This window comes from Pteropus alecto, unplaced genomic scaffold, assembly GCF_000325575.1.
Source record: "Pteropus alecto unplaced genomic scaffold, ASM32557v1 scaffold276, whole genome shotgun sequence".
Taxonomy (NCBI): domain Eukaryota; kingdom Metazoa; phylum Chordata; class Mammalia; order Chiroptera; family Pteropodidae; genus Pteropus; species Pteropus alecto.
The window spans coordinates 2,461,539-2,480,400 of NW_006438074.1; the positions used below are offsets into that span (position 1 = coordinate 2,461,539).

The window sequence follows — 18,862 nt, forward strand, 5'->3', positions numbered from 1 at the left end:
TGTTTAATCTTAAATATGAGTTGCAATGTAGAATTTGAAACCATATCAATGAATTTTTCATATTGTTACAGTAAATTCCAATAGTCTGTTTTGTACTTTGGATCATTACTCGTGCGTGGTTTCCTAACACCATTCACTGGCCGACTAGAAAGTGCTGGTTCACTGTGTTATGCAGAATCGTCAAATACTGACACATTTCATTAAAGTCACATTCCTTAGTATCTCCAATTTTATCAAAAAAGTCTTTAAGCTTTCAAAATCTGAAAAGTTAAAGGTGACAGATATAAGACAGATACAGAGTATAAACTGAATAAACCATTTTGAAGAGGTGTCTGGTAATCCCTAGTAAAGCTGATTATATGTACATCCTATGGTTCAATGATTTCATTCCTAGAGCTATTCCCTAGTGAAACCTGCTGCTTACTTGTGCAATTTAAGACATGTATAAGAATATATAGCAGCATTTTGTTAAAAGTAAAAAACTAGGAGGCAAAACCCAAATTTCTATCAATATAAAATGTGTAAATGAAATGTTATATTTATACAATAAATTACTACCGAGAAGTTACAAGAAATATATTAAAATATCTCAAGTGAGTAAAAGCTGCAGAAGAAAAAAATTATAATTTTGAAAACATAAAAACAACACTATATTTTACAGATTGGTTTATAAGTAATAAATATGGGATGCACATGGATTATACTGTGAAGTTCAGTATGTGGTTATCCCTGAAAAAGTCTGTAAATTATTTTAAAAATAAATCATGATCCATCTAAAACAAAGACAGATACATATTTTTCAAAATTCTAATTCTAAATTTTGCTTGAATGCTCTACTTTTATTAGTGGTAACAACTGTTTCCTTTGTTCATTTTAGAGAAAATGTCTACCAAGCACCCAAGCCAGAATAATCCTAGTTTGTAAGGCATTCCTTCAAGTAAAAATATGTCATAAAAATGAATGAATGAATGAATGAATGAATGAATAAGTAAGTAAGCAAGCAGCTAGTTTAACTTGCAGCTCAAAACAATCACACAAGTGCTTTAGCACAAGCAACATAGCTCAGTGTGGAGTAGATGTGCTTTATGCATATTTCCCATTTCATCATGAAGAATATTTTTTAAAATGTGTATTCTAAGGTCAAGATTTAATAAAAGTAATATCTACTGCTTCCTCAAGGATATTAATTGAAATTGCCTTTTTTTTTTTTTTTTTTTGCAAGTATGTGGCAGTGGAGAACAAGACTACCAGGCCAGTTTGGCAACAACTGCCTTGATTTGCACTAAGGCAACAGCAATTTCAACCACCATCGCTTTTACAACTATTAGTAAATATGTCAACACAATGAAAACAGCAAATAATGGAGTATTATTATACAGCTAGTTCTGATGTTGTGGGGCACTGAAAATCAGATCTCAGGGCTCCTTAAGTATCTGCAGATATCACTAACCCAAATGTATTACACATAACCTTCTAACTTCAGCCACTAACTTAACACTTAAATTAGGTATTCACAATAGAATTTTGCTTATTTATAAAACTGTTTTTCTCTTTGAAACACTTTAGAAAAACTTCTTTCCCAATGATCTGAAGAACACTGTCAAGTTGTACATGCTGTTCTCCGAGTCACATTAACACCTGAGCCCTAATATCTCCGAGAATTGTTCTTTTTTCAACACACTATAATTTGTAAAATTTTAGTTTTACAAATAGAATGTCAGCCTTATTGAAATAATCCATAGAAGGGGGGGTTTCATCTCCCTCTTGACTCCCACAAGGTGAAGAGTCTCATCTTCCAAGCCTGATTCGTGGGCTAGCAGGGCTTTCCAACAGGGTTGTCACAGTGCTCTCTCCCTTCTGGTCCCTTGAAAGCAGTTGTGGTTTAAAATGGTTTGGTGAAAACACTTCAGACACATTTATTAATATGCATGTAAGTTCTCTGTGCTTAACAGACAGATTTTATCTCAGAATCAAAATCTCCTTTTAGTTTCTAAAGGGAAAGACAGGGGGCTGGGGAGGATCAATTACTTTTTAAGGTCACATAAGGGAATTTTCTAAAGCACATGAATAAAAGGACTTTAGCATTCTTGTTACTCAGACTCAAGCGTAAAGCATTAAAAACAATCCCTAATTGTATTTGGAAGTCCTGCAAAATCGTATTCTAATGGAAGTAAACACCCAATTTCAGAAAATACACAAAGAATAACCATGGTAACTATGGGATCCCACTTTATAAGATACCAATACGGATAACAGAAAAGATCAAATAACACATACTGCGGGCCCCTTGACAGATTTGAACTAAAATTGGGGATTTAATATTCTTTTTTATTTTTAAATATTTACAAAGATCCATGATTTATTATAATGAATAGTTTTGTATGGGCCCCCAATTTAAATCAAAGAGGAGGTGTGCAGGAGTCAATAAGCTAGCCATTCACCCAACCACCATATCTCAAAAGCAGCAAAATTGCATTGAGGTGTGGTGGTCAGCTGATAATTTTAAACACTTGCTTCCTTGTAAAATGTGATCCAAAAGAGGAAGCACACTGCTAATACTGGAATTAAGAGAAAGAAAAAGTGAAAAGATCTAAGACAGTGCTATGTTTGGTAACCAAAAAAAAAAAAAAAAAAAAAATCAATTAAAAAGTAAAATGTTGACTCTGGTGATGAATCACTATGACATGAATGACCTATCACGAATAGGAAAGGAGGTTTCTCACCAGTGCTCTTGTCTACCAAAACCATCTATCAGTGAAAATGAAAAGATGACTAATTTGTGATGTCAGAATATACAGAGGAAACGCAGGATTCTTGAGACAAGTCAGGAGTTTGTACACAGACTTCCATAAAGCAACAGATGGTAGAGGCAACAGTGTGCCTACCAAATTAACCTTTTACGTGAATGAAGGTTAATTTGTGAATTTTCAAGAGTAGGTTTCCCTTACCTGATCTAACATTAGTTGTATTTCCCCCTGAGCTAAAGAAAGGTTGAGAGGATTATAGGCTTGAATAGGATGTACACATGGATGAAACCAGCCTATTTTGAATACAATTTGTGACTTCATAGCCAAAAGGTACAAAAGTCTCATCAACATTGTTTACTGTCACTTGGGTTTTAGTTACTGTTCCTATAGTAATGACATATGTAAGCTAGAAATTTTGGGTTGCAGAATTTAGTTTAGTAGCTTTATAAATTAATTTGGTCCTGTATTTTATAGTCTTAATAACCTACGGAAGGATTAACTGAAACACTGAGGTAAACTTCGTTATACTTTAGGGGTAACTTATATCTATGGTGATCATGATTTTTACAGTATTGAAAAAGCTCTTACAAATGGCAAGAGAGGTCTACTGTCTCTTCTGTGGGATTTACAGCAGACAAGAAATTGAACCTGTAAAGACATCTCTAAAGATGTAAAACTTTCCCTAAGGAGATTATCTTTTTTTGTTTGTTTTGTTTTTAAAATTTCTTCCAGAGTACAATGCACCTCTATAAACTGCTGCCAAGCATTAAGAATAAGACACGATAAGAAGTCCACCCAGTGAAAGAGTAATTCTGTTTTTGGATTTGTCATAATCTGGGATATACCTTGAAAAGCATAAATTGCTGTGCAAATTTCTTAGATTGTAGATAGTAAGTCTAGCACTTAAAAAAAAAATCAAGCATCTAAGATAGTAAATCAATTACAGTGTTTTAATTAATTTACTCAATCTTGGCATTAGTAGCAGAAATGCATATGTATAACATGGTTGGGTAAGAACTAAGAAAACAGCCCCTGAAAGCTCTCTACATATCTAGGAAATAGCATATATGTATATCTGTAGCAACCCTGAGTTGCCAAAGCAGGACAAGGAAAGCTGCAAATTTATGTCAAAAATTCTTAAGTTAAGAATATAATAAACCCTTAGAATATCCCTAGTCCTTAACTCTCTGTTGCACACTTTTCTGCTCTTCAGAAAGTCAACTAGTAACTATGAGCACAACTACAGCGATGCAGTGCAGTGGCTTCTACCTCGATGTGAAGTACAAGGTTATACTCCTCATCCATCCTTTCCCTCCTTGCTAGTTCTCAGAGGACTAGCCCCTGAGGACAGTCTGACTCAATGAAGATGACTTTGGGGTTCATTACATTCAAATTTCTTTGTTCTATTCCTTTGAAAAATGTTGGCCTTGAGAGAAGGCAGCCAGGAAAGGAAGATGATAAAGACTGGTATGAATAAGTAAATACAATACAAATGGCCTTGGTGCTGGGAAAGGAGATGCAGGGATGGTGGCCCTGATTTGTCCTCATATGTGAGTATGATTGAAAAATATGGCCTTCTCCGTTCAAGAGAACAAAACTGGCCATCACGCAGCTAATTCTCAGCTGTTGCTCTTCCTTACAACACTCTGAAATAGCTATTGCAATTTGTTTATGCCCTTTCAGGCTAAAGAAACACATCTGTGGTTATCATGAAGACAGGCAAAGTCCCCAGGCTACCCACTGCTGAAAATGAGATATGTACTCTGTGACTTAATCACATCTAACTAATATTAATGTGAAAATAGTTCTGTTCTTGTTTGAGGCTCCAGCGGGTAGAATTGCATAAAAGCTGTAATAAAAGAATAAGAACTGCCAGCTGGACTTGCAACATGGGAGGGCCCACACTAAAATATTATACTGAAACTTACTATTTTATTATTTTGGCATCCTAATTATCAAGAGTAAGAAACATAAAAAGCATTCTCTAGCTTTCCATCAATATACTGTAATTTGATTTCTTAGTGAATAAAGGCCTTCAAGAAAATTCCACGCTAATCAGCTAATAAGATCTTTCTTTTCTAACAAATGGTTAATTCAAAGTACCTGTAAATGTGGCCATGATGCCTCCAGGGTAGGTTCGTCTTCTTCTGGATCAAATTCATTGCTGTCACTAGGAGGGAGAGTTCTGAATATATTGCAAGATACCTAAAAATAAACAAGCAGCACAGTTAGCTGGAAGCACCTCCTGGGCAGCCTTACAACTCTTGTAACCAGCTTAAGGGAACTAAGATGACAGATAACAGGAGCGCCACCCAACTAAAAGAAGGACCTCTTTCTACAGGCTCTGAGGTCAGGATCACCTCTAGGCAAAGCTGGAAGCTACAAAGCAGCACTTCTACCCTCTTGAACAGTATTCCTTATCCTTATATGGCCCTTCCCATCCCAGGTCCTATGGATTGTCTATCTTCCATCAAAGCCTGCTCTTGGTTACTTACCATTCAAGCATGCTTTTAATTAACCGACTTAAACTAAGATATAAATAACTGTTAATGGGCTTCATGTATTTCCCTTCTCGGGCCTATTCACGATTCATAACTTTTCTAACATGCTTAAAATCATACCTAATCTTTTCTCAATTGGTTTACAAAATAATAACAATGTCCAGAGTAAGATATATCTGTAATACAAACCTCCATAAACCAGGTATTCCTTTACCATAAGCAATTTCCAAATTAAATGCTAGTTGCTCAAAGAATGGCCATGAGTTGGTAACTTGAAACTGATGAAGAGATGAGGATTCATTATACTACTGTACTATTTCTGCATATATTCCAAGATTTTTATAGTAAAATGCTTATTTTTTAAATGCTGTTGCTACTATACTCAGGGTTCTCTTTTAATTTCTATTCTGTTTCTTGTCTGTCTTACCCATCCTCTCCTAAGTATCCTAATTATCTCCAAATATTTCCGCAGATCTGAAACATAAAACAGGGGGATGGGATGAAGGGGGGTTGTTATATGTGTATAAAGCAAGAAGAGGAAAGCAAGGAGATATTATTGTACAAGAAGCCATTGCTGGACTTTCTATATAATGCAGAAAATACTAAGCTATAATATGCTGATCTGAAAGAAGAAGAAAGGCTTTGGGCGGGGGGGAGGGGGGGGAGCCTATAATCTAAATATGTTAATTCATTCAACAAATACTTATGAAGTGCCCATTATATGCACACACTGTTCTAGGCACTAGGAAAACAGCAATGAGCAAAGCAGATAAAAATCTGTGCCTTCATGGAGTTTATAGTCTAGTTAAAGTCAGATTATCTCAAATTTCCTAGCTATGGAAACTGAGCCCAGAAGAGTAAGCTATGGAAAGGAGATTCAATTTTATGTTAAGTGTCATAGGAAGCCACTAGAAGACAGAAATAGACTGATTCAATACATATTCTGAAGGTAGTACCTGCTGCTGACTTAAGGGATATGGGGTAAAGGAAAGGAAAGAATCAAGGATGAGTCATAGATTTAAGGCCATTTACTGAAGATTAGTAAAGGAAAAAGGTTTCTCTGCTTGTTTTGGTGGAGAGACCCAGAGATCCAGTTAGGAATGTGTTAAAAGAGCAATATCGAGGAGACAATCAGATATATGAATCTCGACCTCAGAGCTGTGCAGATCAAGACTAGAGACATAGGATTCATCAACATATAGATGATATTTAAAGTCACAGAACTAATGGATCACCTTGGAACAGAGTAAATAGAAGAGAAAAAAATCCTCTGGTATCCAACATTTAGAAATCAGATAGAAAAGAACAGCTAAAAAGGCAAATGAAAAAAGAATAGGAGGTAGAAGAAAAGAAGTAGAGTTTGGGGTCTCAGGAGCTAATCGATGGGAATGTCTTAAGAAAGAAGTCAACAGCAGCAAAGGTTGCTCTGAGGTTAAGATGCACATAGTCCAGTATCTATTGGATTTGGCAGCCCTATAAACTGAGTACTATTATTATCCCCAATTTACCACTGAGAAAACAGAAGCACAGTTGTTAAAATATGAGGTTACAATTAGTAATCAGCAGTTACAACTGAACCCAGGCTGTCAGGCTCCACCACTGTGTTCTAGAAGAGTAGGTAAACCACCTCTTTTGCTCTACTTTAGCTTAGATGATTGAAAAAAAATTATATTAGAATGTTTTTGCTATGGCTGATGACAGCATACACAGTTCTATTACTTTATTTTTGTCCCTTCCAATGATTATTAGAAATTATATTTACAAAGAAACTAGCAACTTTTCAGATAACCATCAACCTATGACTTCTCCTCAGCCAGCCACACTATCACAAGGGCAAAGGTCTTTTAATTACTTGCTTATGAATCTTCATTAAACTATACATGTATTTCAAAAACTGAATTGAGTTTTCATTCCAACTAAGTCATTTATATTTACTGTACTCTGTAACAAGTTTTTTTTCCTCTCCTGATATGTAAGAGCAAACCATGAAAATAAAAAAAAAAGAAAAAACAGGTTTCTCTACAGTAGCAAAGAGATAGAAACTTCTGCTCCTCTGTACTCCTGGACATATAAACTCTGACAGGGCCCACCGTGTGCTACAGCAATTATTTGTTTACATATTTCTTTGTCTCTCTCTACTTATCAAGAATGTTTAATGTCATGTTCACATTTGTTTTCCTAGTACATACAAGGCATCCAATAAATGTTCATAAAGTTTGAATACATTAATAAAACCATGTATTTTGATTGTGCTTTAACCAAATTTCAATGTAAAGTTTTCTGAAGGATTTAAATAAATCCAAGTTATTTAACCTAAAATGTTTATCTCTATACAGTGTTCTAACCCTCTGATTTGGTCAGGACTTCCTTGGTGACCACATCAAAATAAAATTAAGTTGTGTAAATAATCCAAACAGCAAGTGGTTCTAAAGGTATGTTCATCTCACTTAGCTACACACTGCCATTTCTTCAGATTTGCCTTTCTTGTCATGCTTTATTTAGTATCTTATAAACATTCACCAGATGAGTAATGAGAAAGCACGAATCTGTTAGGCTGGACAATTAAGAGCTGACTCAGCTGGTTATATAGTTCTCTAGTACATTTGAAAAGAATGTCAAAGCATATCAGGTGTCATGGGAATGGCTAAGTCTTTGACTTGGTCTGACACATAATAGGTGCTTAATAAAAATGTCATGAATGAATAAGCCATTGCTCCCATCCTGAGAATCTATCCTAAGAAACTAATCCAAGACAAGACTGCGGGGTAAGGAGGAAGGACTATTTAAAGCAGACATTTGCAACATTCTCCAGAAAGTATAAAACTGGAAATAATCTTTATGTCCAATATCAGAGAGGTATATCAACTTAGTGGGATACTGTGCAGCATTAAGGATGATGACTATATGGAAGCACAGAGAAATGTTTATAAATAAAGATTTAGGTGAAAAGACCATTGAAAGTAGTATGACTATAACTATAAAGATAAGAATGGATATGGGTAACTAAAGGGAAATTAAGAAAAGCTGTATTAAAGCAAGAGGAATATGGATGATAAATTAGGTAGTTGCTGTTTTCCTCTTGGGAGACACCAAATAAATCCTAAATCTATAAAAAGCATAAGTTACAGACATATAATATGTAAGTTATGCCTTTAATTTCAAGATGAAAATGGGCTCTTGGATTTGTTTGAACAAGATTACTGCAGTCAAGAGAGCTGAAAAATCAGAGCTTCCCACAATACCTTATAGTCTAGCTCATAAGTAAATCACTGAAGTATTGAATGAATGGACCAGTTTAACTGCACAGTTCACCTCCAAAATCATGAGTTTAAAACCAGGTCATCTATGAATGGGCTTGGAGGGGATCTCTAAATCCCCTAGTTTTTCTGCAATGTTTTGTATGGGTGAGTCCAATTTGGAAAAGATCCATTTACTTTCATCGGATTTTCAAAAGACTTCCTGGTTCTACAAATAGTTAAAAACCACAGTCCAAAACGGTAAATTTGTTTCCATTAAATCTTCCTTTGTCACTGGCAGCCACTTCTGATTTCTAGCCCAAGATTAGAGTATTAAATAGGTAATGTTATTAGATAGGTAACGGCAGCTGCACGCTTATGCAAACATATCATGACCACAAGTAGCCACCAGCACCACTCCCCACCATGCTGCAGTTTTGTAAAGAGTCTATGTAACTAGATTAAAATGCACCAAGGTATTTCTAAAGTCACAAACTGTCTCCATAATATATTTAAATATATGAGGCTCTAACCCTAGGCCTTCTATTTTATTCATCCAGGAACAATCAAAAATGAACAAAAGAAAAAAAAATTAATATATTAGGAGGATTTATTTTTCTACACTGTCAATGTGAAGGGAAAAAAAGTTTAAGAAGTAAGTCTTTGAGGTAGTCTAATTCATTTTCATACTAAAGACATTATTAATAAACACTGCATGTTGGAATCAAAGTAAAGGCTTGAAGGCAGTGGCCTGGCCTCCACTAAGTGACTATAAGGACAGAAAGCAAGGCCAGGGGAATGAGAGGAACGGTTATTAAAATCAGAAAGAAAACCTAGGATTAAGTGTTCCACTGAGTAACTTCCTGAATCAGATCACGTTAGAGACTATTTAATCCAGCTCCTTCATTTTACAAATAAGAAATGTGAGGTTCAAAGAGCTTATGAGTTTTTTAAGGTCACAGAGTACCATGATAGGCACAGGGGGTTCTCAGGGTTCTTCCTCTGGCACACCACCTCCACCCCCACCCCTGAAGACCATGTATGGACCTGACTTTTTTTACATCTTTCTTTTTTTCCTCTGATTTAACTTTTCCCACTCTTTTTGTCATTTTTATTACTCTTCCATTTTCTCATGTCTCCTTCCCCATAATCTCTTTTCTAGGTTCTTGGCCTGCCAGGGGCCCTCAATGACACCCATGGTTACTGTTTACCTACTTGAGGGCATTGCTCAGCATTAACCGGGAAATATAACAATCTTTTCACTCCTACTGCCTGGTTCAGACCCCCATCACCAAATATCTTGATTACTGTAACAGTTTCCTCTCTGGTGCTCTATTCTTCCTATCCCTTCCTCTTACCTCCCCCAATTAGATTCTGAGACTCTTAAGGACTCCTTACTAATTTCTGAATGCCTACCACCTAATATACAATAAGTATAATAACTGGGGTTGCCAAATAAACCTGAATTTCACATAAGCAAATAATTTTTAGCTCAAGCATGTCCCACACACTGCATGGACACACTTAAAAAATTATTTGTTTACCTGAAATTCAAATGTAACACTGTCGCCCCGTGTTTTTATTTGCTAAATCTGACAACCCTAAAATAATTAAGAACATCTACTGGTTACAACTCAGTTGTGACTCAGGACTGGCACTGTAGCAGACTGGGGAAACAGAACAAGGAGGGACACTGCTGCAGGCAAGGCGCAGGACCTAACAGCTGCTCGCTTTGAGGGACTGGCTGCTCTCTTATTTTTCAGTTCTTTAGTTTATTGCTGAATACTGTTAACTATGGTGCAAAAAAATAAATTTCAAAGTCTTGGCCAAATGTGAAAGAGGAGACTAATAGGCTCCCAAGTGCATGGCCCGATAAGCAAAAGAGGAAGAAGCGTTTAGACCTATTTTCATCAGGTTTTGATTAAACAAACAACTTATTACTTTTTGACTTGCAATACTGAAACACAACTATTCATATTTTAAATAGTTATTTAAATTACCGCAGGAAAAAAATAACTCGCTGTCCCCAATTCCTTTATTTCCACAGAACTACTAATTCTACACCATGATTTTGGATGACAAGTTGTTGTTGTTGTTGTTGTTGTTGTTGTTGTTGTTAAGGAAAATGATTAGCAAATTATAAAAACAGAATGTGGCCAGCACCTAGTAACTACTCACTAAAAATCTACCAAGATTAACACTGAACAAAACAGAGTTAAGAACAATACAATGAGAGTTATGTAATATATATATATACACATATACATATACATATATATATATATATATAAAATGAATAGTCTCAATTTATGTTAGTTATATATTTGTTAGTATTAATATCATTTAAGGCTTAAGTAAACCAGGCATGTAACGTGATCAGGGGGCCACTTTTATACTACAGCATAATAAGGCATCTTAAATCATCTCTTTGCTTTACAATACTTTCTAGATGATTAGGTGTCATCTTTCTGGGATGAAAGCAGATGAACTAGTTGATCTCAAGAACATTTCTCTCTTTTATCTGTGAAACTATAGTGCCAAACAGTTATGTAATCCTGCAAGTATACCAAATATAAACATAAAAATAATGGCATCACAGCCATAAAATGAATTTTCTTACGATTACATCTAAAAAGTAAACTTCCTAACAAAAAAAGGGACTAAATGATGTTAGAGAACATTCAAGCAAATTAAAAAGCATCAGTATTCCTTTAGCGCTATTTGTATTAAGACCTCACATAAGTAACAATCTCAATAATGTCCCTGAGTTTTGCATTCAGTTCATTCTTTCCTTCATTCATTCCATAATCCACCATGTATTAAAAGAAACAAAATTATTTAATCAAGCACTGAGGACCAGAAGGAGAACCCAGTGAATGCAATGTTGAAGCTAGGTCATCAAGCATTATTCTCATGGTATTTTGTGTTTGTCCAACAGATGCATCTAAATGGATATGGTAAGACTAAATCCTAAAAGAAAATAGGAAAATCTCGGAGTAGATCATCAACATTTACCATGGATACAATTTTTAAAAACAATTATATGCAAAACAAAAGACATAAACATAATCAAAACTTACTTTAAATCTATAAACCACACATTTGAAGATAGACTACTTCTAAACTTACTAGAATTTGTATTAAATATTCAAACTCTAAGAATAACTAAAATTCTAACAAAATTTGCCTAGATACCTTGCTATGCTACTTATGCTTTATAACATAGTATAAATAATAAGCAACATTCATATAATATCACATTACTTTTGGTAACATCAAATTTAAGAATTCTTAATGGTCCCAACAACAAAGAACCTTCTAAACCTGACTTTCAGCCCCTTGTAATTATAGATAATTATTGATAAATAAAAATATGAAGAAAAGCCCCAAAGCATTTGTAATTATGCTCAAAGGACTTAGAATCTGAGCAGATAAATATTTTTTAAGCTAATGCTTTGATTAGGAAACAAATGGCAAAATTTTTACTTTAAATTAGGACTTAATTCACTGGAAATTTGTTCAATCAGTAATTTGTTTCTAAAATCGAACTGTCTTTTAATTACCACAATAAATCTACTATAGTTTCCACTTCAGAGTAGGTATATAGTCGTCTTAAAACTCACTATGTGAATAAACACAGCTGTTTAAAAGTTACCTCAACTTGAGAAGCCATTAAAATCCCTACTCTAACATAAAGACCTTATTCTAAAGAGCAGAATTTTTTTAATTTTATTTATTTAAATTAGTTTCAAGTATACAATACATTGGCTACACATCTATATAGTTCATAAAACGATACCCCCAGTTGCTCCCTCCCTCTCCTGGCTCTCCACCTAGCCATCATATTCATGCTAACTGCATTCCCTCTGCCGTTAAAGAGCAGAAATTTAATTAGATCAGTATGACTACTCCCTAGATTATGAGCCATCCACTGCGGTTCTAACTTTATTCTCTAAGATATTAAATATGTAACTGTCACTGCCATGTAACATTATCAATACAATAAAAATTCTCAGACAAGACTTTCCAAAAGTTATTATTCCAAACACATTCACTTGAATTAAATATAATTCCTTGAGCCAAAACAATCTCCACAATGCCCTTGTTTGCCAGAGATGCAGGTCTCAACAATATAATAAGGACTAAAATACTGTGATACATAGGTGAAGTCAAACACATCAGCAAGGTTGGTCACATTTTTATTATGAAACCACTTTTGTGGACAAAGCTCTATAACTTAGAGAAAACATTCACTGAACCAGAACCAAAGACAGAGTGCACTGTGTACATGTGACTAAGAAACGTGCACTTGTGACAGTTGTGAGGTTTGTTTTACAAATCCAGAAGAGGATTCGAAAGATTTCTAAAGTCGACGACTACAATCTTATTATTGTTACACATTCACTGTCATATGTTAAATCCGTATCAACAGGGCTTTCTAGGACATAGCAGCTCTTCTATTAAAGCTGATTTCTGAAATGAGGCAGAAGGAACACTTTAAAAAGATAAAAGATGCTTAACAATCAGTTGAAGAAAGGGAATAACAAACAAAAAGATGAAGTTTAAAAGTTTATACTGCTCAATTAGAATTTTAAAATTTGTAGCCAAATTCAAAAACAAGATTAAAGTAATAGAAATCTTGGGCATGTACTATTCTAACTCACAAGGATATCATTATTTTCACTTTTATTTCCGTTACTGCATATTTCTTTCAAAATCTACTAGGTATACACATTGTTGAGATTTACACAGACTACAAAAAAAAATCTGTTTATTATTTATTGCTGCTGCTGCTGTTGTAGATAATTGTTATGACCACTTGGTATAACTGGATTTAACATATAATTGTTTCTGAAAGTAATTTGATCCCTCTAGACATTCAGTTTCTAGAAGCATAAGAGGGTTGACAACTGTGTAGAAGAGATCAAGAACACGGAATCAATAGGATTTGAATACAAATCAAATGTAAATACAAGCTACAGTTTTGAGGAATACATCCACATTTAGTTATAAGGAGACAAAAGGGAGAAAGTGTGTGAAGAAAAAGACTCTTTTGTTCTACTCTCTTTGACCTATCCAAGCCTATCAGATGACAGAGATGCCACAAAGGCAGGAAAAAAGATTGGGGGTAGGGTGGGGGTAACAAGGGAAAAAAAAAAACCTGTGAATTGAGCCCCCTCCACATACGTTTATATAAAGTTCAAAACATGCAAAACAAATTGATAGCATTAATGTCAGGATAGAGAATTAATGTCAGGACACTGTGCTCTTACAATGTCACATCCAGCCTTATTCAAAATGAGAACTCTATGTGAAAGGGTGGTGCTGAGTAGCGTGTTTGCCTGTAGTGAGACTGGCTGGGCTATTTCCTTACCACCATCTCCCTTTTACCCCGCTAAGAACTATCCTTTAATTAGCGCCTTTAAGTCGTTTCCCCTCCAAGGAAGAATCATCCCTCTCCTGACTGGAGGCATAAGGGATCTAGGAGCTGAGGGGGGTGAGGGTGGAGGACATTCCAATGTGCTCTCCTACTTTCAGAAAGGTGCCCACTGCTCTTAGCTGTGCCTAGTGAGTCCAGATTCCCTCCAGCTTAGCCTCTCTGGAGAGTAAAGCTTCGATCTTTTGCTAGGATTTAGGAGAAGCAGTCACCTGGCTGCCTGGTTTTGATGGGGTGGGATAGGATCAGGAGTTCCAGATCCTCTTAACACAAACTTTTAACCAAGCCCCCTGTTTTTGCTCCCATGCACCCTTACTTTGAAAGTCATCTTTCTGAACCTTCCTGGAGTTGATGTGGTATGAGCTGGCTACTTCTAGACTTTCCTTGCTGCTACTTAGGGTTCAGCTTTCTCTGATCAGCCAAGTTCATTCGCTTTCTAGTTTGCAAAATGTTGATCCTGAGATTTTCTCTACATTTTACTTTGATCTTATGAGTTTTATTTCTTTTCATTAATTTTTGTGTGATTTCAGGAGGTAAAGGAAATAAGCATATGCACGTGTTCAAGTCCTAAATTGCTCAAAAGTTTTGATTATTTCTGATTAAATTATTTCTTCCATTCTCTAGGAAATTCTGCTAATTCAAATTAATGTTCTTAGGTGAATAAATCAACCCCATTTCAGTGGGAAAGAATCCAGTAGAGCCACAAAAAAAAAACAGCAGCTGCTTTGACCTTAGCCAAGGTAAAGTGAGAGATCTCTACATCAGTTTTCTTTCTCAGAATTAGCACCAACCACATTAGGTCTTACTGGGAACAAAACAGAAAGTAAAGCACATTCTGGAACTTGGATACTGAATACAGACACCAAACAAAATGTCTCAAAGTCATCATTTCACCCAATGAACAAGTAAACAAATCTCGGGAAAAAAAAAAAAATCAGCACTAGAACTCAAGGTAGAACAAGGCTGAATCCTCGGCATGCTGTTCTCTCAGCACTCAGTTCTCTATCACCTTTTCTGTTAGGACTTGTTTCCAGGCCACAGGGATGTCTCGATTCCATTATTTCTAGTTATATACAGAGCAGTTCTGACATCTCCCTAGATCTCAAATTCAGTCTAGTCAAAACCAATCTCATCCTCATTGACCTCAATGTCCCTCTACAGGAGATTTCTCTTCTCACCTTCCCCATTTTGTCTAACCCTTTGAAGTTTTCTTTAACTCTTTCTCTCCTTTACCTGCTTTATGCAACTTGTTAATGAGACATGTTATTTATTCCTTCACAATGTCTCTTTGGTGCTAATGGTGGTGTTAATTTTAATAGTGGAAATTTGGAAACAGTTTAAATATCCCAAATTGGGAAAACAGCTTAATAAATAATGATATATCCACATAATGGCATATTAGGAAGCCATTAGAATGATGTTTTTAAAAGATATTTAACAACATGAAAATATGTTTATATTATAATACTAAAAAAATAATTTTAAAATCCAAAATTATACATATATAGTAAAATTAGAAAAAAAATTTAACAAGTAAAAACAGGAAAGGGGAACAGGAAGTTTTCTTAGGGGACAGCGATGTTCTAGACTGGGGTTTGGTTATGTGAGTATATAGAATTGTCAAATCCATTGAACATTCGCTGCCTAAGACCTGTTCTTAAAATAGTATTGCATTTAAGTATGTGTAAATTTTTTTAAGGGAAAAATCTCATTAAAAAAATAAGATTAGAAGAAAATTGGCCAAAATGTGAGTAATGCGTGAAATTAAATAATGAAACTATAGGTGATTCCTTTCCTCTGGTCTCCAATTTTTTTTATAAGCACATGGAAAAATATAAGCGCTAGGGAGTTCTTTTACATATTCTTCTCCGTTTCCTCTTCCTTTGCCACCAGCTGACAAGATTAAGACAACAACAGCCCTCTGCCATCAGCCATCCTGGGTTAAATCTGCCAGCCTAAATCTTCTTACAGGAGCTGGCAGAAGGGTACAGATTTTATTTGTGGGGGCTAAAAAAAGAAAAAGAATATCATTCACATTTTACCTACTGCTCAAAAACCTTAGCAACTCTCTGCTCTTTGTCTACAAGATTAAGTCTAACCTCCTCTACTTAGCTTGCCAAGACCTCTGTAATCTAGACCCATCCCTGCTCCCTACCTTATTACCCACAAATTCCAACCATGAACCCCTCCACTCCCACTAGAATTCTATTTCAAGACTAAACTTTGCTCAAAATACAAAGCAACTTTTTACCTGCTGAAAAGGTGACAGTAATGTTAAATTAATTCTCTCTAGAGTCTGTTATCCCCACACAAAACCATGGCAGGGAAATAATATTTCACACACAGAGACAACAATATTGCACTGTCTCCAAAACTGGAAATGTAGCAGTGAATCCAAAAGTGAAGATTGTTGATATTAAATCTTGGAATCCAAAAATAGAGGTGTAAACACTGCAAGAGTCATAGTGCTTACTGTGTATAAATACAGAGCAGGCCCTCGTACCGCTGGCGTTTGCAGTCAAGCACTCCGGCCCCACACACGGGCGAGCCTGTGATAGCAGGTTTTTGCCACATTTCATTGTGCATGGACTGTGGGTCCTAAATCCCAGAAAGGTACTAAAACTGGTAAACCAAGTGATTTCTGTAAGGACTAAAGTGCACGAGTTGATAAAACAATAACACCAAGTGGCTTTTTTGAGAACACATATATTCTAACATCTGCTTTGACCACTTTATGGTTCAAAATCAGCTACTGCTAAAAAATTGAAACCTCTTGAATTCTGAATTAAAACACACACACAAGTAAACACGAGGGTCCCGATGTACAATTCTGGCTATTAAATATGTATTCTTATTTGAAATCACTAAAAATAAACAGGAAACAAAGCCGAAACCATCACTGTCCTTTACTCTGTGTCTATATGCACACACACACACACACACGTGTGTGTGTGTGTGTGTGTGTGTGTGTGTGTGTGTGTGTGTGTGTTTCTCTGTCTCTGTGACCCTTCATTAGCTAGCTGGTAATGAAAACAAAAACGTACCCGAATTACATTTGACCATAGATTAACATTACTCCTTACCTGCTTCATAATGAATTGAGTAAGACAGGCTACTCCAGGGGAAGGCAAGACAGACAGCTCTCCCTCACAGGGCTCCCTGAGGCATCTCGGCCCCATCTTGGGGGGAAGGCAGGAGGGTGGAAGTAAGTCCTCAGAAAGGAATCAGGAGAGGGCTCTAGGGACAGGAACTGCCCACCAACCCTGTTAGCTTCCATTTTAAATGTGCATTTAAAGATCATTGCCTCCAATTATTTTACCCCTCAAATAACTACTCCTACTTTCCACTTAGTATCTAATGGCAATATAAATATAAAACTCAATTGTCTAGACCTTCTCTATTGTCTAAGATTTACAAATTTTCTACGTTTTCTAAGAGAAAAAGTCAAAAGTCCCACAAAAGGAAGACACCTACATCAGCCCAGAGTGTTCTACCCTATTCTCACAAAGGCCTTAACTTCTTCAGAAAGGGAAATCCCAAAGCATTTCAAAGCAGCCCATTTAGAACCTAACACTATCTGTCTAGCCCCGACTCCATTTGTTACTTACATTTCGGAAGCGTCAGGAAACATCATATTCTCCCATATAGCTTGCTTAGCCATTTTATTAAAAAATAAACCTGTTCTCCAACTTAACAAATAGTTATAACCAGTCTATTCCCCCCTCCCCCACCCGAAACATCCCCTCTTCTGTGTGTCACGGCAACGCTCCTCCTTGTTCAGAACCCGTGGACTGCCTCACGCTCTGGTCTTTCCAGTTCTCCCCTCTCCACTGCTCAGCCAACCCCCGCCTTTCTCTATTCATCATTGGAATGACATTTTTACTCTAAAAGTCCCTTAACTTACCCTCGCTTTCCAGAGGCAACTTCCTCTACAGAAGTCACTGGATAGCACATCTCTTGTTGTTTCCATCTATAGATCAAATTTGGCTTTACACATTGGTCAGTAGCCAACTATCTCCTGGAAACAACCTGATCATTTCACTGTTTTCTTGCCAAATTCTTGTCTCAAGCATTACTGTCTCTGAGAATTCCACATTTAGGGCACTCATTTTCTCCATTTTTTTCCTGCTACTATGCACCACTGTGATATAATCAGCTTTCTCCTTAGAGAATCAACCATAAATCCCTCTCATTTCTCTCTCTCCTCAGAACAGAGATGGCTGAACCATATAAACTAGCACCAAGTGCCAGAATTCTCCTAGACCCATCTGTATACACCACAAAGGTAATACTTTCCAATTATTTATCATCCATTTTCTTAACAGATTTTTCCAGAAGCATTCCTTATACCTATAACCATACTTTCAGTTTCAAGCTTAAATTAAAATGTGGGAGAAAACAGAAACTTGAATTCAGTACTATAACTTATTCTGCAAAATTCTGTTGCCACCTTGGGGGAATGAGGGGACAGGTAGAAGTAGTCTCCTTACAGTGAAATGATAGTATTGAAGAGATCAGCGCTAGACAAGTCACAGCTGTCAAACAATTTTAAGTATATTGAAAACTCTGAACAATCTGTAAAGCAGTTCAGCCAGAAGGACTACAGCTTGTAAACGAAGTGAATAGCAATGATGAGTAGCTCAGCAGCTTCCTGAATAAAAACCAGCTCCTTAGCATATTTAAATAAAAACTAAACACATTAAAATCCCTGACAGATTCCTTAAGAGAGAATGTTGCGGGAGAGAATGGTAAATTATTAATACGGTACAAACATGAACATGCAAATATAACCAAGAGCGGTACATACACACGTGTGCATGTAATTACATGGCACATGCAGTACATACACACGTGTACATGTAATTATACACATGGCACATGTAGAGTTACAGAATCCTCCAAAAAAGAATTGAAAACAAAATTCCTCAAACAGAACTAAAG

The 18,862-nt window shown here is 36.0% G+C and overlaps 1 protein-coding gene across 4 annotated transcripts in view; it reads right to left on the reverse strand.

Moving 5' to 3' along the window:
* PPP2R5E (protein phosphatase 2 regulatory subunit B'epsilon) overlaps positions 1-18,862 on the reverse strand; it is a 131,458-nt gene that overhangs the window by 38,902 nt on the left and 73,694 nt on the right. For all 4 annotated transcript variants that reach the window (XR_001517199.2, XM_015591945.2, XM_015591946.2 and 1 more), the window contains one exon: positions 4,851-4,952. Coding sequence is in view for 3 of the 4 variants with exons in the window: in XM_015591945.2 (XP_015447431.1) it covers positions 4,851-4,952 (102 nt within the window). In the remaining variant the exon portion in view is untranslated. The remainder of the gene's footprint in view (positions 1-4,850; positions 4,953-18,862) is intronic.